At 46.7% G+C, this 25,763-nt stretch overlaps 1 protein-coding gene across 1 annotated transcript in view; it reads right to left on the bottom strand.

The window, feature by feature from the left end:
• Positions 1-723: 723 nt before the first annotated feature.
• C8B (complement C8 beta chain) overlaps positions 724-25,763 on the bottom strand; it is a 38,485-nt gene continuing 13,445 nt past the window's right edge. Inside the window, exons 6-13 of the mRNA XM_045895413.1 lie at positions 24,287-24,419; positions 23,126-23,323; positions 18,570-18,810; positions 16,539-16,667; positions 13,699-13,862; positions 5,505-5,658; positions 3,351-3,419; positions 724-1,168 (exon numbers count right to left, since the gene is read on the bottom strand). Of these exons, the coding sequence (XP_045751369.1) occupies positions 1,017-1,168; positions 3,351-3,419; positions 5,505-5,658; positions 13,699-13,862; positions 16,539-16,667; positions 18,570-18,810; positions 23,126-23,323; positions 24,287-24,419 (1,240 nt within the window). The 3' untranslated portion in view covers positions 724-1,016. The remainder of the gene's footprint in view (positions 1,169-3,350; positions 3,420-5,504; positions 5,659-13,698; positions 13,863-16,538; positions 16,668-18,569; positions 18,811-23,125; positions 23,324-24,286; positions 24,420-25,763) is intronic.

Raw genomic sequence — 25,763 nt, 5'->3', positions numbered from 1 at the left:
TTCCTTCCTTCCTTCCTTCCTTCCTTCCTTCCTTCCTTCCTTCCTTCCTTCCTTCCTTCCATTTCCCTTGCTCTTTTCTCCAGCTCAGGACCTTCTCTGGGCACCCACTCATGTCACAGTAATTCAGCTCTGCCCCAGAACTCCTGCTTTGGACACGCACAACTTCACCCTTCCTTTGCTCAGCATCAAAGGGAGCTGAGGAACCAGGATCCACTCTCCTCAGGATGCAACGGGTGGAGGCTGTCAACACCAAACACACACACGCACACACACACACGCACACATGCACACACGTTCTTCTACATTTTATTTCATAAAAAATTCTTGTCAGTCAGCCCATTTACCGAGAGGAAGGGAACATGACAGTTAAGAGTCTAAACCCCTGGAGCCCAAGTGCCCGGGTCTGCAGCTCAGATCTGCCACTTCCTAACTGCACAACCCTGGACAAGCCACCTAACTGCTCTAAGTCCCAGCTCCCGCGGCTGTTGGATACACAGCTTGTAAGGCTATCATGAGGCTGGAATGAATTAACACACTGAGCACCGTGGCGAGCATCGTCATCATTCAATACATATTCACCGTCATTGTCAGTGAATGAGACCATGCAGTCTTCAAGGGAGGAACAACTTAATAACTACGCACTGATTCACTACTGGGCACCTACTCTGTGCCAATCACTGCTAGACAGTAGGACGTCAGTGTGAACAACTTGTAACAGTTCCTGGCTAGGAGTACATGTGAGTGGAATAAAGCTAGACAGATGAGCCAAGTGAGCATTACCAAGATTCTTAAGCCCTTAAGGAACCCATAGTTTATGTTTAACTCACTCTTCATTCAAATCAATATGCATTTTGCAAATAACATCTTTATTTCAAACACCCTGAAGGGCACAGCCCTCTATCCTCGGGCTGGCCCCAGGTGGGAGCTGGTATGCGGTAACTGGGCCTTAGCTCCTAAGGGCTCAGAGCTCTTGCGGTGTGTAGCCTACAGCAGTATCTACTAGGAGCACTTCTTCCTTAGCAATTAAGTGTTTCTGAAGCAGGGCCCAAGCAGGGACTGCCTCCATTTTGAGGAGGTGGATTTTTGCACTGCCTTTGTCTTGTTTTATGTCCTCCAGAACACGGAGACCAGTCTGACCAGCAACTCCACCTCCCATCAATGGGGACATCTAGAAGAAAGAAGGTCAGCGGACATTAATTAGCCCTTGTTACACCTGGTGCCCTATGGAGGGGTGGGGCATATAAGCCAAAACGCTTTGGGAGTCTGCTCTCATCTCCTCCCTCTAGTCACCTGTCCTTCTTGCACACCATTGTACTTGCCATGCTCCCTTCTACCACAGGGCCTTTGCAGATGCTGTTTCCCTGGCCGAGAATACACTTTCCTCCTCTATTCATCTGGTCAATCCCCTTCACCCTTCAGATCCCCATTTAAGTATTGTTTCTGCAGGGAAACCTCCCTGACCTCTAACTCCCCACCAATTCTTCATATTTTAAGCTCTTGGGGGCATTTTATAGCAGTTACAACTAAAAGTTTAAAAGTATTTATGGGACAAATTCAAATGATATAGGTCTTTCTTGCTAAACAGCAGTCCCCATGATGACAGGATCTATACCTGATTTGCTCACCACTGAACCCTAGCACATAAGCCGGCACATAGGAGGCCTTTGGTAAACATCTGTTGAATGACTGGCTCTCAGCTTCGTCACTTCCCAGCTACAGGATGCTGGGTAGTTTACTTCTTGTCGGTGTATAACCTAGGAGCTCTCTGTGATCTACTGTGAGCATCGTGTGTTATATGAAATAGTAACGAACAATGCACTCTCCCCTCCCTGACACTTGCCTTTCCCTTGAGGATTTTTTGGTCGTTGATGAGATTGACAAGTAATTGATTCCATCCACTATGATATATCAGGTGTCTGGCTGAGCCTCTGATGGACAGTATAATTCCACATGCATTTCTTAGTATCTCTGGGCCTGCCCACTCATAAAATGAGAAGGCTCCAGTAGGAGGTGTCCAGGGTCTCCTCCAACCAGGAGAAAAATCCTATGGTTGTGCACTACACTCTGGAGGTATAGCACTGTGGGGGGCCCGGTGGCGATGTGGCAGGGGGTGGGATGGGTGAGTAAGAACAACCCTGAGCATTTCACTGGGGAGAACAGTGCGGGCAGGAGTCAAAAGCAAAGGCTGTGGCAGACACACTGGACCCAAACCTGTGGTCCTACACCTATTCTGTAACCACTGGGCAAGTTCATTAGTGACCCCCAGCATCTCAGTTTCTTCATCAATAAAATGGAGATATTGATAGTACCTACTTTGTGATGTTGTGGTGAGGACCAAAGGATCTAATGTTGTAAAATACAAAGTAACACTGTTCATTTTGCTTTAAAACAAACCAACATTTATTTTGCTCTTACAATGTGTTAGGCATTATTCTAAGGGCTTTATATATGTTTCATGAGAAACTCAAGACAGCTCTAGGAGGTAGTTAATATCCTCATCTCCATTTTACAGATGAGGGAACTGAGGCACCAAGAGGTCACGTAAGTTGTTAAGGTCACAGTTACTGAATGATAGAGATGAAACTCAAACCCACTGAGTCTGAGCACTCAGCAAGGTGCCCGATACGTAGTAGTACATTGTTTTTACTGGATGTGTTGTTTTCCTTTTTTAGCGGTATCACCAAAACGAAAAGAAAGGGAAGGGAAGGAGTCAGGGGTGGGGGATATTGAGAACTCAGATAATAAACTGGACAAAGAATTTGAGAGCTGGAAAGGATCTTAATGATAGCCTAGTCTTTTGTTTCTTAATTCAGCCCCTACCACTGAGCAGCAACTATGCTGGGCCACAGGGACACAGAGATAAATGGAACATGATCTCTGCTTATACACATAGGGGAGACAGACATACACAATATTCAAAATATAATATGCTAAGAGCTATAATAGGCATATGTTCAAAGTGCTATAGGAGCGCATAGGAGGAATTAACTAATTTTACTCAGGGGGGGAGGGTTAGAACTTTTTTTTTTTTTTTTTTTTTTTACAAAAGAGGGGCATCTATGCTGGATTTTGAGGGCTGAATAAAAGCTCAGTTAAAAAAAAAAGAAGGTAAGAATTCCAGAATGATTCAAAGAAACGACTTGCAAATGCCATGCACTAATAGTCTTGTGACTCAAAACACTCTTAGGTATGAAAACAATGAAATATAAAATCAGGAGCCAGGATGGACCTCAAATTTCGTAGTACCCATCTCCCAACTCAACATCTCCAATGCTCTTCTTGCCCTTTTGAATTATCCTCTGGAATTCCCTAGATTTCCCTTTTCTGACCAACTCTCAAAGACTCCTTACTTTTCTCATGGGTGACCTCGCAGGCTGTTCCCTGGAATCCAATAGGACAGATGCAGTCACAGCGTGATTCTGGAAAGACAAATTCAGAGAGAGTGTGAATCATACCATGTGAAACAGAACCCCCGAGTTCAGCCCTCCACATCAAAGTGGTGACACTTTGCTATTAGATTAAAATAGGAGAAACATTTAGTTGAACAGTTTAAGAGAAGAAGGTTCAGGGCCAAAAATACCTACTCCTTCCTTGAGGGCCTTCTGCTTATGAAGGGTGTTTATTGCCATCATGGGGAATCACACGGTGTTGCTGAGGAAAATTACTCGTGAGCTGACATTTGACCCAGCCTTGTAAGTTTCCAGTTTTAAGAAGCTACATTACTGGTCACTGAGGTCACTGGTCATTGGTGCTCAGTTTCACCCTGGGGCATTTAATTGTCCAGCCTTCCTAGTAATGGGGAACTCACTGTCCTCATAAGTTTCATCCCACCTTTGGCCAGTTCTGACCCTTTGGAAGTTATTTATGTTAACCCGTAACTTCTCACCCAAGAGTTACTCTCATCTGGATCACACAGAATCCCTTTTCTAAGGCGGGCCCAGGAACACCCCAGTCTCTGGCTTCATATTCTCCTACACACCAGTGCACATCCTCAGATGGGCTCCAGTTCCCAGGTCCAAATTTCACACAGAGGCAAGGGGATTTCAGCAACCCTTGATCAAGACCTTGAGCTGATGGGCTGACCCCACTTCTTGCTGACCACATCCCCACTTAGGTGCCCCCATTCTGATGGCAGAACTTCCCAGCCTTGGGCTCTCACTGATCTCTGCTTTGCTCCCACCCACCCTGTCCAAGAAGCTAGACACATACTCCTCAGTCTCTGTTGGGAATGGGGTTTCTCCTGTGTCCCCTCTGTTGAGCTGCTCTATCCACATAGGTTCTGCCCTAACTCCAGGTGGCTCCCTCCCTGGGTGGGGATCTGCTGTACCCAATTGCTCCTGATACCTTATTTTGGCTTCCTGCTGGACTGGACCTTTCCTCAGTCATCACCACTAAAGTGTAAGATCCCAGGCCTCAGACAACCCCAGATTTGCTCTGCCCATTGCAGTGACCCCAGATATGGCCCTTAAAGTTAGGAATCAAGTTCAAGTGGCCCATCCTTGCTGCCATTCCCTCCAACCGCCCCCCATCCCCCATCCCCCAATCTTCTCACCATGTACTGGTCAGGACGTGCAGAGCCCAGGGCCTCTTATTCGGCCCAGAGAGGTTTCCCAAGTCCATTCCCACCCCTTGTTGCAGACGGCACATTCTCAGCCTGCTCCTCTGGTTTTATGCTGCTGGAACCTAGGTATTCGGGCGGCCAGAGTAGCATGACCTAGTTGCCTACATTCTGACTTCTTGGGAAATAGACTGATACTTGTTCTAATGCTCGGTACGCTTCAGTGTAACTCTTTGGTCAGGTCTAGCCCTCCCACTAGTTTATAAGCTAGTGAAATCATGGCTCCCATGTGCCAGTGAATTCAGCTGTAGATCAGCTTCTCAGCCCTGACTCCACAGTGCAATCATCTGGTAGGCTTTTTCAAAGGCCAATCCCAGTGATTCACTTTAATTGTTCTGGGTGAGGCCCAGGATTCTCCCCTGCAGCCCAGGCTGAGATTTGCCGTGGAGGAACATCATGCTCTTTGCCCAGGAGTTGCACCTGAGCACTGGAGGGGGGGGGGGCGCCCTTTGTCCAATCCCACCTCATTGTGCTCCAGGGAGGTGGGGACTTAAGCAGTTATGAGTCTCAGCCGGGCTGCAGATTAGAACTACCTGGAGAGGGTTCACCCGTCCTGGTGAGGGGCCTTCTTGAGAGTCACATAATCCAGGTGGGGGCTCGAGCATCAGTAGCTCTGAAGGTCTCAGGTAGTTCTAATGTCTGATCAGGGTGGAGAAGCTCAGTTTAAGAGGCTCCAATTGCCTAGGGGGTTCTTTTTTCCCCTCTGACAAAATGAAGAGGGCTTTATGACAGTCCTTGGGGCCTCCAGAAAAGGACTAGGGATTGACGTAGAACTCTTCTCGAGATACCCTGGAGGGTATGTGGGTTCGATGACGTGTTCCGGCCCCAGCACCAGCCCCTCCAGATGATGTCTTCCACAGGGACGCCAACTGCCTGGAAACGGTACCTTTCAGGACAGGGACTCCATTCCCTTGACAGGGAGCACAGTGGCAGGGGCTGACTTCCTTCTGGAACTCCTCCAGAGCCCGCTTCATGTTCTGCCTTATTGTGCTGGAGTAGGCAAAGTCCGTGGCCGTCACCAGTTCATACAGAGGCTCTGCCTGGGGAGCAGAAAGGCATGCATTTCAACAGAAGACAGTCATCAAACAGAAGGGCGAAGCAAGGTTTCACAGGAATGAACAAGGGGCCGGGGCATGGAGACAAGTGGATTCATCTGGCACTGGATGGACACCCAGTATGTAGATGGATGCCCCATCCTCAGTCTGTCCCACCCCACCCAATATCCACAAATAAGCTCATTTGAGTTCAGGTCAACTCTTACTGAATACCTCCTAAATGCCAAGCATTAAGCACAGGTAATGAGTAAGATAAAATCCACAGGAATCCAGAGAGAGAGAGCGAGAGACCTAGTAACAGGTACTTAGAGCACAGCAGTTATAGGCATGTGTGCAAACTTGGAATGGGGGCAAAGGAGCAGGCGGTTAATCTATCTTTGGTGGGGGAGAGGAGGTGGTTTCCAAGCCACTCTTTGAAACTATTATAGGAGCTTTGTCCCAACATTGCCTCCCCCCTCCACCCAGTAGTTGGCAAAATCATTCACATCACGCAAGAGCCACCATCATGAAGCCTTTCCCCGAGCTCCAAAGTTCACAGAACCCCTTCCCACCAGGAAGTGCTCAGCATACAATCCAGTGCTCATCCGATACAAATTCTATTTGCAGTCATTCATTTTTTTTTTCATGAGTTGAAATCTCCTTTTTTCCTTCTTGAGTTAGAAGGTAAGCTGCTGGAGATCAGGGCTATATACTGTCAGCTCTGAGTCTCTGGGGTCTAGCCCCAAGTGTCGTGAGAACAGCTATTAAAAGTGTATGGGCAAGGCGCCTGGGTGGCTCAGTCAGTTAAGCGTCTGCCTTCGGCTCAGGTCATGATCCCTGGGATCAAGTCCCACGTTGGGCTCCCCTTGCTCATGCGCGTGTGCTCTCTCTCTCAAATAAATAAAATCTAAAAAAAAAAAAGTGGATGGGCAAATGAATGGGGGATGGGAGGCCTCATCAGGGCCACAGCAGCTGGCCCAGAGGAGAGGGGGTGGACAGCAGAGACCTAGACGCAGACAGAGCGCTGCTGGTCTCCCGTGGGCAGGGCGTGTTTTCACAAGAGGAAGCCACAGACGAGTGTGGTGGTGCTGACAGGCTAGGAAAAGTCTGAGGTAAAGTGCAAAGAAGTAGTTAAAAATGTTCAGAGCCTCTTGGCCCTAGTTTCAGCTCCAGGGCCAGGTTCCTCTCCAGGTTTTGTCTGTGATCCTGCCCTAATCCAGTGCTGGACAGTTTAGGGTCTAAATGCAGGCAATCATGCCTAATAGAAGCCTCCAGTGGGAAGAAAATTGCTTCCATTTCTTAATGCATCTGCTGCTGACCTATACTCCAGTGGGCAAAGCAAGGCCCCTTGGTGGCCCCATTGTCTCACCGTTTTGCGGTCAATGAATTGATCCAGAGGCGGTTTACGGAACGGTCCAGCCTGCTGGCCACACATGGGGGAGGAATGGGAGGGAAGTGGGGGGAGGGGGTTGCTGTTCACGAGTATGAGCTTCTCGGACAATCTGCATTCCCTGCTGGAGCACCTTGAAAGGCTGCCTTTAACCCCCCAGGCATTCTCCTACCAGCACTGAGATTGGCTCCAGGAGAGAGAGCAAGTCAGTGGCAGAACTGGAATAAATGTCGGAGACATGTATTGTGCGCCAGAAGCCGGGGCTGGTGGTTGACAAACGTGATTCCACTCCATCCTCACAAGGTAGCAACTGTTAGCCCTGCTTTCAGATGAGGTTAAGTGACTTGAACAATGTCAAAGAACTCGTTAACTAGTATTGCCAGGATTCTGACCCAAAGCTTTTGCTTTTCCAACTAGGTCATGATAATTATTGATAAAAATGGCTTGACTCTTCCCATTTCCAATTTCTGTGCCAGTGTTCTCCAAAGTTTGCAGACTGCGGTTTGCCTTGGGACCGAGCAGCAACTCCTAGACCCCACAGCTCCCTTTTAATTCTATGGTAGTAGGGCATCATTGTCCCTTCTTTCATTTGCTGCCCCCCATCTTTCTTTCTCTCTCTTTTCTCCTCTTCTTCCTCTCTCCCTCCCTCTTTCTTCCTTATTTCTCCCCCAAATACACAGTCTTACCTACTCATATTGACTACCGGGTCCTAAGCACACTTGCCCATGAGAAAATTTTATTTATCATTTTCGGCAAATGATAAATTTGCTGCATTTGCAGCTGATCAGTTGGTAAGCAGTGATAATCACACCTTTCTAATGGTGTGACCATCATACCTTTCTAAAGCAACATACTCAAAGATTCTGGAAAGGCAAATGACTCTGACCAAGAGAAGGTTTAAGATACAGAGGTTGTGGTAACATTACCTGGTAAGATAATGTCAGACTTGGGCTGTTGGACTCACTACTTGTTAAAGTCCATGCAGTTCCCTGTAATGGACCTTGGTAATCACCATCCTTCTTCTTCTCCTTTATTTTATTTTATTTATTTATTCTTCTTCTTCTTTTTTTTTTTTTTTAGAGAGAGAGAGAGAGCAGGGGGGCAAGTGGCAGAGGGAGAGGGAGAGAGAGTATCCTCAAGCAGATTCCACACCCAGCACGGAACTCGATGCAGGGCTCGACCTCACAGCTCTGAGATCATGACCTGAGCCAAAATCAAGAGTTGGACGCTGAACTGACGGAGCCACCCAGGCGCCCCAGGTGATCACCATTCTTTTTTTTTTTTTTTTTTTTGTGAGAGAGAGAATGAGAGACAGAAAGCATGAGAGGGAGGAGGGTCAGAGGGAGAAGCAGACTCCCTGCCGAGCAGGGAGCCCGATGCGGGACTCAATCCCGGGACTCCAGGATCATGACCTGAGCCGAAGGCAGTCGCCCAACCAACTGAGCCACCCAGGCACCCGGTGATCACCATTCTTAATGATAACAAATAATTATTGCACTAGCAGCAGTGGTTAGGTGCCAAACTAAATACATACACGATCTAACTTAATCTTTACAACAATCCTATGAGGCAGGTGGTCTTCTGTAGCCCCATTTTACAGATGAAAATGCTGAGGCACAGAAAATTTAAATGGAGAGACCAGAGTCACACAGTCAGTAAGTGGCAGAAAAGGATTTGAACTGTTAGCATTGTGGTTTGTGTCCTTTCAGTGTATGTTTTTGGATAGTTAAACGGGCAGGTATTTATACCAAGTTGGTGGCATAAGAAAAGTGCAGTTGTGTTTTCCACTTAACCTTACTTAATATCCTATTATGAGCATTTTCCCATGCCGTTCAATATTCTCTAATAAAATGATATTTTAGGGCTGCATAGAACCCTGTTGTACGGATGAACGACAAGGTATTCACCTCTTCTCTTGTTATTATGTCTTTGTTTCCTTTTTTCTTTTCTTTTGCTACTACAAATAACGTGAAAGAAGGCATTGTTTTATGCATACATCCTTACCAACTTTTAAAATGATTCCTTTAGTTGATTATTGCGGCTGAAGTTATGGATCAAAAGCTACAAATGTTTCTAATGTTCTGGATATAGATGGTTACATTCTTTTCCTAAACTGTTGTATCAACTTCTCTTCTCATCTCATTTTATACAATGTCCATCTCATCTCTCTCACTGACATTGAGCATTACAGATTTTTAAACATTGTCAATTTGATGTTGTTACTTTGATTTTCATTTTTTATTCCTAGAAAAGTGCAACATTTTGCATATATATTCACCATCATAGTTCTGTAAGTTGTCTCTTTCCTTTGAGATGTGCCTTTCTTACAAATTCTATCATTCCTTGTACATTAAGGATTTCATCTGTGGCAAAATTATTTTGTTGGTGTGTTATCTGTCATTTAATTATATTCATGGTTTCCTTATTTGAAATTCAGAATTTATTTTGGTGGGTGAGATCCAACAGCCCAAGTCTGACATTATCTTACCAGGTAATGTTACCACAACCTCTGTATCTTAAACCTTCTCTTGGTCAGAGTCATTTGCCTTTCCAGAATCTTTGAGTATGTTGCTTTAGAAAGGTATGATGGTCACACCATTAGAAAGGTGTGATTATCACTGCTTACCAACTGATCAGCTGCTTTTCTTTCTGGGTACATAGCAGGGCTGCAGTCCCCTGACATCCTTAAGGGTAGGTTTGCAGCGTGACCTGTTTTGAGCAGTGAGCAGAGGGAGGGTCCTTTCCAGGGTGAAGCTTTCAGGACAGAGTGAGGTCACATTTCCCCTTCCCTTACCACTGCTGTGGTGATCTTGGGAGCACATTACCACATAAAGCCTCCATCACCTGGGTCCCTGAAGAGCACCGCCAATAGTCCCCTCCTTAATATGCTTTGGACATGTTGTGTGATTGAGAAATAAACTTTTGGTGTACTAAGCCACTAAGATTTGGGACTTTTTTTTTTAACTGAAGCATAACCAAGTCCTTCCTGACCTCTACGTGAGCACCATTCACAACTATATCTTTTCCTTCTACCCTGGGCAATGCCTAAGCTCTGTATAATAGCATCTCCATCAGCCTGGACGTCAGACCACAACCCAGCCACCCTGACTACTGATAGAAATGTATGTGGATGGTAGAGGAAGTGACTAGGATTGCCAGTCAAATACAGAATGCCCAGCTAAAGTTGAATTTTAGATAAACAACAAATAATTGTGTAGTATGAGGATGTCCCATGAAATATTTGGGGGATGCTCATACTAAAAAGTTATCCATTATTTGTCTGAAATTCAAATTTAACTGGACATCCTGCATCTTCACTTGCCAAACCTAGCAAACTCTTTTTGTGATTCCTTTAACCATTCAGAATGTCTTTGGGATTTTTCCTCTATCAGTGACCTTTTCATTGGTCCCTGAGCTTTGCCTTCATGACATCATGGTTGTCATTCCACTGTCTTTAAGTCATTTAGTGTTGCAAAGAATTCTAAGACCAGGACAACTTTTATTTTTGTAAGATATGTTTGTTTCTAAAAGTAAAAAAAAAAAATTACTAGGATGTGTTTCAGTATTGTTTTGTTTTCAGTACTTTTGCTTACTTTTCAATGAGTTCTCCATTTTGCGTTATCAGCTCAGGGAAGTATCTCTTATTATGTCCACGATTAATGCATCTTCAAATTTAATCTTGTCTCTTTCTCAGGAAGAAGTCTTTGAATTTTCGATTTCTCCTCTACTCTATTTCCATCATATTTCTTTTATGTCATTGTTTTAATCTCTTGGTCTTTTGCTTCTACATGGTAAGAACATTTTTATGGCACCTTCCATATCACTGACTCAATTTTCTGCAGTGTCAATTCTGTTCTTTACTGTTTCCAATGTAGGCTTTCATCTCCTAGAGTCAGCTACTTCCTTTCTCATGTGATGAGTTCTCAATAGCTCAGCCCCTGTTTTTGACTTCCTAAATTCTTCATTTTCTTAAATCTTCTTATAATCACAAAGCAAACACATTCTAAAATTTACTTCTATTTTTCTACTTTTTGATGGAGGCTTGTCTTCTGCATCTTGAATGTAATTTCATCCTTTTGTCTTTGGGACTCTCTTTACATGTCACTGCTATTTCTTAGCTCTTTGAGCAAAGAGCCATTTCTCTGAGTCTGGATTTTACCAGTAAAGAGTGGGAGTGGGCTCTTCAGTGTTCTTCTTCCCTGCACACCTGGCTCCTATAGGAATCATGTTTCAGGTCTCGATCTTCAAGAGTGGTTTATGGGTGTAACCCCCAGCCAACACTCTGTGTCTAGGAATTGCTGATCCAGTGGCCTCTGCTGTCCTGGAAGGTAATCATTGCTCCAACTACCTGGTGAGCTGGCTCTGCAGAGAATTATGGTGAGCTAATGTGAAGCTGTCTGCAGTTTTCTCTTGCCAGAAAGAGTGCGTGCAAGAGCGGGATGCCCAGAATGTATGTTTCCAACTCAGGTCCAGGACTTACAGAGGAACAGCTATGGACTCTGAGAAACAAACTGAGGGTTTTATAGGGGAGGGTGCTGGGGGGATGGGTTAGCCCGGTGATGGGTACTAAGGAGGGCATGTACTGCGTGGAGCACTGGGTGTTGTATGAAATCAACGAATCGTGGATCACTGCATCGAAAACTTGTGATGTATTGTATGGTGACTAACATAACATAAAAAAAAAAAAAAAAAGAGCCTTCAGTAATCTCCCCTCCTCAGCTCCTGAACACATCTCTGACTCTTTCATCTTTTCCCCCTGTCAGCCCACACAGCCCTTCACAGAACTACACTTAAAGTGGATACTTTCCACTGTATCACACACAGGCTGGGAAGCCACTAGCCTTTGGTAGAGCACTGCACCTCTGAGGTTATTTGCAGGCCTGACTGAGATGTTTAACATGCTAACGTGCCCTACCTCTCTTCTTCCCTCCCTCTCTCTCTCTCTCTTTCACGCACACACAAACTCACCCCCCCCCCCCCATATCACATCACATGCTTGGCACCTGACATTCCCAATGCCCAGTCTGGCACATCCAACCACTTCAGGTGGGTAACCAAAGAAAACTCCACTAATTCTCAGTTTTAGAAACAAAGATGCAGGCACAAATATAAGTGACAAGTAAAGGCCGGGGATCTATTTTTCCCTTGAGCTCTGTTTACTCCCATGCCCATCTGTGATACCAAGCAACGCCACCACACCATCAGCCAATCCCAGATTTCTCTGGAGCTGCCTACAACCTATGGCTGACTTTATCCTCCTCGGCCTGTCAACGGCTGTACCCTAAATGTCACTACTGAACACACAGCAGAGGAGAGGATCTGAATGGCAGCCTTCTTGTTCTGCAGAAACTATGCATTTGACATACAAGTAGAGACACTGTGGGAGGCTGCCAGGGTTGGGAACTGTAGAGCCTCCCATCAAGAGCTCCAGTCTCTCATTGCCCCTCCTGGGCAGCAAGACTAAATCTCTGGGGGCAGCGGGGTGGGGGGTGGATGCCGGACAACCAATGGCTATACAGACAATGGCGAGAAGAGGATGGCTGAGGATGGAACGTGGACACCGTGCAGAAGTCCCCACAGACAAGGACCCACTACTGCTGATGTGTATGACAGTCCTGTTCGAGCAAACGTCTTCTTAGTTTAAGGTTGCAAAACTGCTCTTGTGTGGGTGACAGATGGTTGGGATCATCAGTTGTTATTCACTAAACCCACAGGAATATCTAGAGGGGAGGGAAGAGGTCAAACTCCCGGGTCCAGACCTCATGGAGACTCTTGAGCAGCCACAGAAGGATGCAACCTCTGTGACCTTGATTTTCATCAGCCACATAATGGAGATCAGCATATGCGATCTGCAGACTCGTGAGGATTAGATGAAATAACGCTCCTAAAGCCCTGGGCAGAGTGTCATGAATATAATAGGTGCTCATAACGTCAGTGATCATTGTGAGGTTACCACCCTGTCCTGTAGATGGTCGTGCCTGGATGTGTCTCACCGCTCGGCACACACCATATGCTTCATCCTTACCACCTCCTGTGTTTTCCTCCAGTGTCTTAATTCCTGTCACATCGCAGGAACTTAATAACTATTTGTTGGTTGAATGAATGAAAACTAAAATAAAGAAATGATGGAAAGAGCGATTCTCTGATGAAATGGAAACCGTACCAATTTAAGAAGGCTGGAATTAGAAGCTGATGGTGAATTTCCTTTAGCAACTTGGGGGGCCTGAATGGGAGGGACACAAGGGTCTCTAGCTGGTGCTGAACAGTATATTGTAATCAGTCCATTCCAGGTAGATTATCCACTATAATGTGTGTGCCTCAAGATTGAGGCGTGGGTCTTAATGAGCTCTGTTTCCCACACCCTGGCTCCCAGCGGCCCCTCATAAGCTGTTTTCTGAAGAGAGGAAAGGGTGGGTGGAGCAGCTGCCTAGCTGTACCTTAGTATTTTTTAAAGATTTTATTTATTTGTCACAGAGGGGAGGGAGAGAGAGAGATAGGGCACAAGCAGGGGGAGCGGCAGAGAGAGAAGGAGAAGCAGTCTCCCCGTGGGGCAGGGAGCCCGATGTGGGGCTCGATCCCAGGACCCTGAGATCATGACCTGAGCTGAAGGCAGACGCTTAACCGACTGAGCACCCCCAGGCGCCCCCCAGCTGTACCTTAATTTTGATGATGTCTGGGTTGTACTGCACCGCATCTCCCCACTCCTGCATCAGGTCTGCCGTCGGCAGCTCCTTATAGGCCAGGGTGGTGATGTGCTCACTGGCTCCTCCTCGCACAAGGACCACCAAGTCATCCACCATGGTGTTTCTCTTGTTTCTGTCTGGAATGGACCCAGAGACCTGGCATGTCAAGGGATCCACTTCCGCACCTTGGAATTTACTGCCACCCAACCAACAACCTTACCAACAAAATTACCACAATATTTATTAAACTCATCCTGGAGGTGCCGGTGGACGGGATGGTTTCCCGCCAGCGAGGAAGTCATGGCGCAAGGGGCGGAATGCAGCTCTCAGTCATATGGGACCCAAGTCGGGGGCAGGACAAGGAAGGGACATCTATAGATGCCAGTCACTGAGTCTATGGAAGACAGAGAGCTGATGGACAGATATAGATAGATAGATGATAGACAGATAGATGATAGATAGATAGATAGATAGATCATAGATAGGGTAAGTAGGTTGATAGGGAGATGAGTTATTGATCATTAATGTGCCAGCCAGTAATCTAATTGTCATACATGTAGTAACTCACTTTTTGCAGATAAGAAATCTTAGGCATTAGGGGTGAAAAGGTTTATCCAGGTAGTGCTGTGAAGCTCTAAGCTATGGTGCTTCTTTGTATAGGGTAACAGAGGCGGGAATATTTGTAAAGTCTGGGCTTCACATGTGATAGATACCCATTAAAGAGTGTCTACTAGGAAATGATTATTATTTTGACTTCTCGTGGAGTTTCTGGGAAAGCCCTCAATCATATCCTTGAGTCCTTCCCATTCTAATCTGTCCACGTACCCAATGCCAAACGAGGTGGTGTCGGGTGACCATTCAGCCCTGAGCCTGCAACACCTGAGGACCATGGAGAGGGAGATTGTACGCTGCTGGTAGGGGTGAACAGTGAGTGGTACAAGCGTCTCAGAAAAACAGCTTTGCAGGAACTAGTCCAGAAAAAACACAGAGTCTACAACCCAACAGTCCCACTCTTGGTGCATCCCCTGAGAAACCCTTGCACGTGGGTACCAGATGGCTTCATAAGAATGGTCACAGCCCCAGTGATTGTACTTGCTCGCAACAGGAAGTGACCCAAATTCAACAGCGGCATGGACAAAGACACAATATTATATTCATACAATAAAATACTATGCAGCAATGGAAACTAACTATAGTTATACACAAAAACATGATGTTGGATGGAAAAAAAAAACAACCAATACCCAGAACCAAAAAGATTACATTCTATCCATATAAAGTTCAAAAACAAGCAACAGGGGCACCTGGGTGGCTCAGTCAGTTAAGCATCTGCCTTCCGCTCAGGTCATGATCCCGGGGTCCTGGGATCGAACCCCACATCGGGCTCCCTGCTCAGCAAGGAACCTCTTTCTCCCTCTGCCTCTGCTGCTCCCCCTGCTTGTGCTCTCTCTCTCTCTCTCTGTCAAATAAATAAATAAAATCTTTAAAACAAAACAAAACAAAACCAAAAACAAGCAACACCAAGCTGTATTGGTTAATGATATATACGGTGGTAAAACTATTAAGAAAGGAAGGATGTGTTTAACACAGAAGTAAGGATGGTGTTTTCTCCAAAAGGGAGGGAGGAGTTGTAGTTAGCAAGGGTTCCGGCGTCCTGGGCAATGTTCCATCTAGTGACCTGCACGGGGTGGGGGGGAGGTACTTTACAAGTCTTCTTAATTTAAAAAAAATTTTTTAAAGATTTTATTTTTAAGTCTTCTCTCCATCCAATGTGGGGCTCGAACTTACAACCCCAAGAATAAGAGTCTCATGCTCCTCTCACTGACTGAGCCAGCCAGGCGCCCCTACGAGTCTTCTTTCAAGAGCACCTATGTTCTATGCATGCCTCTCTTGTAGGACGTATCTTCTAACCCAGCCCCACCAGAATGAACAAATAAACAATATCAACCACACATCAGTCACAAGGGCAAGAGATTTTTCTAGACCAGCAGTTACATTTTTGTTGTTTTATTTTGTTTTGTTTCAGCTGGGGAACTCTTTCTCCACATACCATCCCAGATGCAAGCTCAGTAAGTGGAGCAGGTAGAGGCTTGCTGTTCGGGCTGCCGCAGAGGTCAGGGACTGGGTCCCTGCTGATTGGCCTCTCTTTCCTACTCCACCTGCTGCATTGATTCCAGTTCCCTTGAATGACCTCCAGGTTTCCTGCTCCCAGACACTTGGTGCTACATCCTGGCTTCGATACCCACCTCCGATCTGGTCTCCCCTGCCATGTGGGCTCTGCTGCATGACTTATGGCCTTGACTGCTCTTCTAATATCTGTCCCACCCATTATCTCAGGTAAGGACTAGTCTCCTCACCTGCCTCCCCCACTTCCTCCACCTGTGCCCGACCCCTGCCTCCTACCTCCAGCCAGGCCAACTCTCAGCCCCCAGAGTCAATTTCCATTGTCATTTTCCTCCTGCCTTAAAAACAACCTTGCTGCTTTACTCCTCGAGCAGCAATCCCAATGCTCCCTCCCTTAGGAAGCCTGTCCTGATGCTCCAGACCTGGTTTTGTGCTTACTGCCGCCTTGTCATTGCTTCTTTAATTGTTTGCCTGCTTTGTGTGAGCACCATGAGGATAGGAATACAATTTTATTCACTTTCGTATGTCCAGCATATCGTAGGAGCTAAATAAGTGTTTATTGAATGAATTATTATTTTAATTGAAATACCTTAGAATATCCGGTCTTTGGCTTAAAGAGAGACTCAGTTTTGGGGATCCTAGGGAGGGAAAGATGATGAGCACAGAAGTCACATGCTCCCGCCACTCACCTCCTATTTCATTCAGAATACCCCGGCATATGTCCACCGACACACCCAGCTTGATGTAGACCACCTCAATGCCGATGCCGATTCTAAAACCATTCTGCGCACAGGCTCGGACATCCTTAAGGGAGTAATCTGAAGGAAGCAAGAAAGAGGCCCATGACCTAGAGGTAATTCACCCTGTCCCTTTTCTGGTTGTTGATTCCAAAGGCCTTGCCCTTTCTGGATGTCATGGGGGCCCCAGGGACTCAGGATCAGATAAAAGGGTGGCCAGCCTGGTGACCGCAATGTGGGCAGCCGCTGACATCAGTGTGGAGACCTCATGAGAGACTGACAGCAACTTCCCTTCAGGGTCCTCAGAGGCTCTGAGGCTCTTTGCTACCTCCCAAAGAGCAGAAGTGCTCAGGGTCGCTTTTAAAAATGTGGCTCCTTATCAAACATCTAGGGATTGATCCCGTGAGTCAAGGTTGCTGATATGTGTCCCCCTTCCCCTGACCCACTCTTCTTTAATCTTGGCTATAGAAGAGATAGCTTGCTCATTAATTAATTAAGGTGATGCATTTAAAGTGTCAGCCTAGGACCTGGCAAAGAGAAGGGGCCAATTCCTCTTATTTCTTCATTTTTTTTTGACTCATTCCCCACCTGTTCCTCCCTAATTCTCTGCAAGGCACCCTCCCACCCTGGGCTTGCTGAAAACTCGAGTGTGACTTGTTGGCACTTTGAGGCCAGGCAAGGAGAGGAGAGCAATTCTGCCTCCTGGGCTGTCCCAGTGGTGTTAGTGTACGTCAGTATTCCCCCAAACATGTACCTTGAAATACAAATCTCATGATAATATCCCTCATAATTTTTGTACTAGTAAGTATTACAAGAGAAAGTGCTTCCGTGGTCAAGCAAGTGTGTGACCAATGTTGTATCAGAGGAGGTGGAGAGGTCATTTTATGGCAGCAGGCTCGTGGCTAGGCTAAAAGTGGGATCCGTTAATGCTTCCCCAATTTATTTGACAGTAGAGTCCCTCTGCAGGAAGCAGCTTGAGGAAATATGAAAAGTGCGTTTGAAGCCAATGGGATGGAGGAAGCTCTCCTCGACCTTCGTGAGACTGAGGCTACGCTGGCTTAAATTTACGTACATCATATACCACGTGTCCTCTTGCAAGTACAACAGACTTATAATGAAACCCTGGTTCTGCCCCTGTGAACTGTGGGACCCAGGGCAGGTCAGCTGGGAGGTGGCATGTTGGAGGAAAGAACACAAGATTGGGAAGCGGGAGCCGTGCCTTAGGCCTGGCCAAAAGTCCTGTAATTATTTGTGTAAGGAGAAGAGACTGTGGAGGGGCAATGGGAGGTGAATGTTAGTTTGGAGGCTAGTGTAATAATCTGTGACCTTGCTACTTAAAATGTGGTTTATGGATCCGCAACACTGACATCATGTCAAAGCTTGCTCAGAAGGCAGAATCCTGGGTTTCACCTCAAACTTACTGCTGAGACTTGCTAATCGACTAGAAGGAAAGAAATACAGTCAAGGCTGACTCCTAGGTTTTAGGCTTGAGCCACTGGTTGGAGGGTGAAACCATTCTGAGATGTGGGTGGCTATGGAAGACACATTTGGGAAAGAAAAGCGAAAGTTGACTTTCAGGGCATGCTAAGGTGGGGCTGGATGTTGGACACCCCAGTGATGATGTCAAGGAACCATATGGACATAAGCTCTGGGGTGCAGGGAAGAGAGCCAGGGTGGAAATAGACATGGAGAGTTCTCCACACGTTGGAGGCATTTAAAGCCACGAGCTTGGGGGCTGTTGTCTAGAGATAGTAGTTGTAGTAAAGAGGACCGCCCAGACAGAGGGTTGAGTGGAGGAGGACCCACAGGAACAGGTTATGAAAAAGTAAGATGTCCAAGTAAATCTATAGCCAGGGAAGGTGAAGAGAACTAGGAGCCGAGCTTATAACTCTTCTCCCACCAACTAAGAGAAGCCTCTCTCCACTACCTCACAGAGCTCACGTGGGCCCTGGCAGGAAAGCCACAGTCCCCTGGGCCGTGTACCTGCTCTCTCCATGGCCTCTTTGTTCATGATGAGCGTGTATTCGTAAACACCCCCCAGCACAGCCTCTGTGATGTAGTGGGTCCCGAAATCACGGAAGAGATCTCTGTACTCCCCATAACTATACTCCAGGGGCAGCAGCTTGACTCTCTGAAGGAGCTCGTAATGGAGCATAAGGCTTCTGGGTTTCAGCTTGTAACGTGCTACTTCAAGGTCAGAGCGCGCGTGCAGAAATGTGCTTTTCTAAATGAAATACCGACATGGGAAAACCAGACCTTTAAAGTTAGGAATCTAGAACGAAAAGATGAACTTTACAAATACCATCCGACGTTCTTGGCCTGGGGTCATCATTCTTATGATTCCTTGAGGATACTGGAGGGAAGACGGGCCTCTTTGACAAGCTTTCATTTCTCATAAATATTCCGGTGTCCTTTCAGCTTGGGAGAGCTTGTTCTTTTTTTTTTTTTTTTTTAAAGATTTTATTTATTTATTTGACAGAGAGAGACACAGCGAGAGAGGGAACACAAGCAGGGGGAGTGAGAGAGGGAGAAGCAGGCTTCCTGCCGAGCAGGGAGCCCGATGCGGGACTCGATCCCAGGACCCCGGGACCATGACCTGAGCCGAAGGCAGTCGCTTAACCAACTGAGCCACCCAGGCGCCCGGAGAGCTTGTTCTTAACTTAGCTCCTCAGGGCGGCAAAGCGGGAATGAGAAGGGTAGGTGGCCAGAGGCAGAGGCAGACGTGGAGGGGAGCAGCAGGTAGGTGCACCCGGGGCCACGCTGGTGGGATACGGGGCCTGCCTGCCTACCTGCCAAGGCAGCCTCTTTGTTTGTGCTTTTCAAATTCTGAAGAAAGGCCACCCAAGAAAGAGTCAAAGTGGTGCTTTAGAAAGGCAAGACACTGTAGCGTATGACAAGTCAACAAACTACAGCCTGCACCCCGGATCAGGTGCCTGGTGTTACAGATGGAGTCCTACTGGCATGCAGCCATGCCCTTTCTCGTTCATGCACTCCCCATAGCTGCCATCACCCTACAGTGGCAGAGCGGAGTCGTTGTGACAGACCCTAGGGTCCTACAAAGCCTAAAATATTTACCAGCTGGCCCTTTACAGGAAATGTTGGGTGACCCCTGGTGTGGGGGCCAGACTGCAAGAGGGTGACGTTAGGTGAAGTGCAAGCAACCAGGCGATATTAGTATAATCTGAGGTGAGAGGCTCCTATGCTGGCGTGTAGGTAGAGGAAAAGGTAAGAGGGTGGGTAATGTTCACAAGGCACCCTCTGCCCCAAGCTTAAGACTTACAGCCAGTTTGACCTATCAGTTTTAGAAGACCATGCCAGGCCCATGGTGCCAACCGCTCGGGCCCCTCATTGCTCCCTGACTTATGCTCACCTCACTCTAGTCCTGTCCCAGAGACTCACGACTCTCCCTTCTTCCTTACCCTTCCAAGCGGAGCAGTGCTCTGTTTGTGATTTTTCTAAATACTGTAGGTTTCCTCTCTTGCTTGGATGTTGATAAAAGCCTTCCCACTGATCCCCCTTCTTTCTCTAGCCTGCCTTCACTGCTCCAATCAGAGTTGACCTCTGATAATGCTGAGAGTACTACACGCATGCCTTGTCTCATTGTGCTTCATAGATACTGGGTTTTTTATAAATTGAAGGTTTGTGACAACCTGCATCAAGCAAGGCTTTGGGCACCATTTCCCAGTGGCATTAGCTCACTCCGTGTCTCTGTGTCCCGTGTTGGTAATTCTTGCAATACTTCAACATTTTCTTAATTATTATTTTTGTTATGGTCATCAGTGACGATGACTTGCTGAAAGGTCAGATGATGGTTAGCATTTTTAGTATTTTTCATTGAGGTATGTGCATTGTTATTTTAGACATAATGCTTTTGCTCATTTAAGAGACTTCAGTGTAGTGTAAACATAACTTGTGTGTGCACTGGGAAACCAAAAAATTCACTTAACTCACTTTATTGTGACATTCACTTCATTGCAGTGGTTTGGAACCAAGCCGGCAATATCTCCGAGGCATACCTGTGTTATAATATGCCCCATCTGGGCTTAAAACAAAACCCTGCATTGACTCTCTGTTGCCTCCAGAATAAAATCCATTCTCTTACTGTGAACGTTAAGAACTCACACTCTGTCCCCTGGTAGTGAAGTGTTCCTCCCCATACCTTCCTATTTCCTACCACCCACACCAGATATCAGCATCAGTCCAACTTCTCACTGTTCCCCAAATTGGCCATTCTCTTCATAACGCAATTTTGCACATGCTCTTCCTTCTGCCTTAAATGCTCTTCCCTCCCTTTTCTGCCAGATGCACATCTACTTATATTTTTAATCACCTGCTTAGCTGCTTTTGCCTATGTGACACCAACCCTGAATTTCCCAGACACACACTCCACTCTCCAGGACGGCTCTGCACTTTGCTTATATTTCCTTTAGAGCACATACCATGCTGTATTACAACTGATATAAAAAATTAAGCATTAGTTACCTGCATACACATTTGCCTCTCCTCCTAGACTGTGAACTTGAAGGCAAGAATCAGGATGTATTTATCTCTAGACCCCAAGTCTACTATAGTGCCCAGAACACCATAAGCATGCTATCACTGGCTATTTGGTGGGGGTGGGATGGGGGATGGGGAGCAGGAGAAAGGGAAGGAGTAAATAGATGGCACCCTTCATTTGCTCCCCAACAAAGTATATTCCTTCTCATCAGTCCCACCCTTCATCACTATATTTCAGTCTTAAGCACCTACTAAGTGCCATCCTAAGTCTAAAGATGAAAGGAACACCTCTGCCCTCAAGTGGCTCAGAGCCTAGAAGATAAGGAAAAACACGCAAAGACCATAACAATCTTGTTAACATTTACTACTCATTTTCTGCCGGTCGGCATTTCAGCAGCAGAGACCTTTCTGAGTCTCCCTCACCACTTTTTCCTCATACGAATCATTACAGGTGACTTGATCTCCTCCATGTTCCACTCAGATCCATTTTCTAACATATCACACTCCTGTTGAAAACGCTCAGGGACTAGAGAATAAAATGCGCCTTCCTTGCTCAGGAATTCGAGGCTCCTCAAGGCTGCCTGTCACCTGCTTCTCCAACATCATATCCCATTACTTCCCGGTCCAATTACTCTTCCACCAACTCATGGGTTGTGACCTTCATCTTACACGGCAAGGGGGGCAGGTGACGTGACTGGTATCGTAGAAACGTCTTTCTGGCAGCACATAAATCTGAAGGGGCAAGTCGGGAGACAGGAGACCCCTCAGGGGGGCCAAGCAAGAGGTGCAAGGGTCTGGGCTAGTTAAGGTATAATCAGAGTTAGATTAAGAAATACTGGAGAGGGCGCCTGGGTGGCTCAGTTGGTTAAGCGACTGCCTTCGGCTCAGGTCATGATCCTGGAGTCCCGGGATCGAGTCCCGCATTGGGCTCCCTGCTCGGCGGGGAGTCTGCTTCTCCCTCTACCACTCCCCGTTTGTGTTCCCTCTCTCGCTGTGTCTTTCTCTGTCAAATAAATAAATAAAATCTTTCAAAAAAAAAAAAAAAAGAAATACTGGAGAGTGACACTAAAGGATTTGTGGCCAAATAATGTGGAAATGAAGAGAAGAGAGAGAGCAAAATAGGCTTCTGAAATGCTTCACCTGGAAAAGTAGAAGGAAACAAATGCTATTTAACACAGAAAACTGGGGAGGAAGAGCTTGCTTTGGAGTGTCGGCGAGACATTGAGGTAACGATGCCCATAAGACTGTGCGGTGCAGGTCAGAGCGTAACAGGAAAGTCAGGAGCAGTGATGAAGGGGCACGGCTTGCCCCGGTGGTGGGGTGGGGTTGGGGGGGTGAACAGAAGAGGTCACCCTGAGTGGCTGAGGGATAAGAACAGAAGATGGCCACAAATTAAATAAAGAGCAGGTGGGGAGATTAGAACCCAGAAGGGGAAATGATGAGGAGCAGTGACGGTGTGGTCGACTCCACCAGAGGCCCCAAGAAGTCGGAGAAGAAGAGGTCTTGGGTGACATTCTGGAGGAGAACTTCAGCTGAATGTTTAGGACAGGAAGTTAAATGGCTGGGGACTGAAATGCCCCTGGAGTTGATTTGGTCTGGAAAAGCTATTTTTCATTCAAGCTCAATGAAAACCAGGGGAGGCGTGCCTGGGTGGCTCAGTCAATTGGGCTCAGGTCATGATCTCTGGGGTCAAGGGATTGAGCCCCATGTTGGGCTCCGCACTCAGTGAGGAGTCTGCTTGTCCCTCTCCCTCTGCCCCTCTGTGTGCTCTCTCTCTTTTAAATAAATAAATCTTTAAAAAAAGAAAACCATGGGATAAAGCTCATTAGAAAGTGAGAGAACATAAATATAGAAGAAGAAAATAATTATATACCACTGCCTGGCCTTTCTAAAAAGTAAGTTCACCTAAGACCATGCTGCTTTTTTGTAAGAAGATTTTCAAGACAACAGAAATATAACTGGTTGCTAGGCCTGGTAGTAATGGGGAGTATAGACACATCTGGACATGAAAATTCAAATGGATACACAGAAATTATACTTACAGTGTGAGAGAATCGTTTGGTTCTGCTAATAAAATGTTTGCTATTACCACTTGCCGTATTGAAACCAAGTTCAACAATTCCAGGTATTTTAAAACCAAAGCTGAAACTAGACAGGCTTGTCCTTGTCTCTGTGATGTTATGTTCGAAATCCAAGTACGATTCGTATTCTGTCAGTGCAAATTCGTATTTGCCTTGGGTCTAAAGGAGGAAAAAAAAAAATGTTTCTTACTCTATTTGAGTCACATCAGTTCTATACAAGTCAACAGATAGCCATTGTATTCTTATGGTGTGTGAGGCTCCCGACTAGAGGCTCTGGATGCAGAAACCAGAGGGCCGACTGTGTTCCCCAGCCCCACAGCTCCCAATCCAGGAGGACAGACAGACATGGGTGAAACTCAGTGGTGGGGGCTTGACTTGGGTTCACCTGGGGACTCGGGGACTCGGCTTAGGCAAAGGCACATAGGTGGAAAAGAACAGGAATTATTCTACAAAGTGCGGGGATTCTAGTGTGGTTGACCCAGAAGATGTCACATGAGGGGAAGGGACAGGCGTTGTGAGGGAGTGTGCGGGCCTCACAATGTTGAGGTGTCTGCATTACTTGCCCTGAAGTTTGGACTTAATCCAAAGATGAGCCTCTAGAAGATCACTGTGGGCATAGCAGAGGGGTTGGCCTGGAAGGGATGAATCTGGGGTCAGAGAGACAGGCCAGTGAGGAGGCTGTAAGGGGAGAGCAGCTGACAGCTGACGAGGTCTGGTCAAAGGTGGTGCAGTGGGGATGAAGTGATGTGGAGGGCAAGTGCCTTCCAGAGAAATTAGAAGAGCCGTTTGCTCAAAACTCAGTGCTCATTGTTCTGTGCATAGGGGGGCTGCCAAAGATACTGCCCTGATGGCCTTCTAGGGACCCGTCCCCCAGGGTCCCCACTCCCACATTTCGGCTTCTGGTCGCCTATAGGTCCCATAATGCTCAACTGCTGAGGAAGGGAGCAGAGTCACTCTGGACGCCAAATCCACAGCCCTATTTCGGTCTTCCATGCCAGCTTTGATGCTGTTGCTTGCCTAATTCTGCTCCTACGACTCTTGCTGTGATTGCACGGGGCATGCCAGCCTCGCTGCTCTGTCCTGAGGAAGGGACAGTCCAGGGGCTTCCTGGCTCTCACATACCTGTGGGGTGTAGCTGTCCACATTGTAGGGCTTCCTAAATCTCGTGTTCAGTATGTAATGGGGGGAGCATCCCCCGGCGTAATACCTGTGATCGAGCACCGGGCCCTCAAAACTGTTGGTGAACAGATTTATCCTGCACGGAAGGCATGGAAAGGGGGGAGAGGTTAGGGTCATCAGTCTGTGTCATCTTCCCTGGCAGACCCTAATGAAGGAAACCCAAACTCCCGGGTACAGCATTCAAGGTCCTCGGTATGTGGTCCAAACCAGCTTTCCGGCTCCATCTGTGGCCCTTCCAGACCCTAGTCCCAGCCATTGGGAGACGCTTTACTTCCTCCAATCTGCTCTGCTCCTTCTCTGTTGCCGAGGTGCTGTTCCCTGTGCCCAGATGCCCTTCCAGCTGCTCACTGTTTAATCTCTTACTTGTCTTTTAAGATTGAGCTCTGTTGTTGCCTCAAGGGAAGCCTCGACCAACACTTGCTGTGCTAAGCTAGAGACCTTCCTAAGACCCCATGCTTGCCCCCCAAGCAGTTACCACTCTGTACTTGTAGTTACCTTATGAGAATGGTTTAGCAAAATAGGTAGGAACAGGGACTCTGGGGCCAGATGCCTGGTTCAAATCCCTGTTCTATCATTTCTTAGTAATGTGACCTCAGGCAAACCAGCTACCCTCTCTGTGCCTTGGTCTCCTCCTCTGTAAAATGAGCACAAGTTGTTGTGAGGATTATATATGCCCATGTTTATTAAGTGTTCAAACATGGCTCAGTCTGTGACAAATGTTTGATATTATTAGTGTGTCTGTTGTCGCACTAGACTGAGTGCCCTTGAGGCTGGTGGTTTGCTTCTTAAATTCTGTAGGATCTCCATCCCAAGATACTGAACAGTTATTATTTATTGAGGGGCTAACTAGAAACAGACACAGCAGTGGGTGATGCTACATATGGATCACCTTATAAAGTGTCCTGCCAAACCTGGGGCAGCAGATGTCATTGTGTTTAGTTAGAAGGGATGAAAATCCAGTCTGTAGTCTTATTTCTCACTGCCTCCTAAGGCAGGCCTCCATTCCTGACCAGCTCTGTCTTCTCTCAGCCTCTGTGCTCGGGCCTCGGTTCTGGTCCTAACAGAATTGTCTTAGGCTCTCTTTCCTGTGACAGTTTCATGTATTGTAATAATGTCTATACATTTATTTTATTTAACCAGCACAATGTGGTGCTTACTTCGTGGAGGCAGCAGTTGTAATCAACTTACACATCTTGTCTTATAATCCTTATAATCCTTATAATCCTTATAAGGATTAATCCTTAAGAGATAGGGATGATGATGATGATGATGCCCATTTTACAGAGGAGGAAAGTAAGGCACAGAGGGTAAGTGACCTGCCCAAGGTCTCACTGCCAGCCCGCAGCCTTCCCCTCACACAAGCGGCCTCGCATTTCTCTGCTACAATCACATTAGCTTATTTGATCCTCACAGAACTTGA

Source organism: Mirounga angustirostris, unplaced genomic scaffold (assembly GCF_029215605.1).
Source record: "Mirounga angustirostris isolate CCGP_5_RB_7025 unplaced genomic scaffold, mMirAng1.0.hap1 SCAF_4, whole genome shotgun sequence".
NCBI lineage: Eukaryota > Metazoa > Chordata > Mammalia > Carnivora > Phocidae > Mirounga > Mirounga angustirostris.
This window is presented reverse-complemented; position numbering and strand designations above follow the sequence as displayed.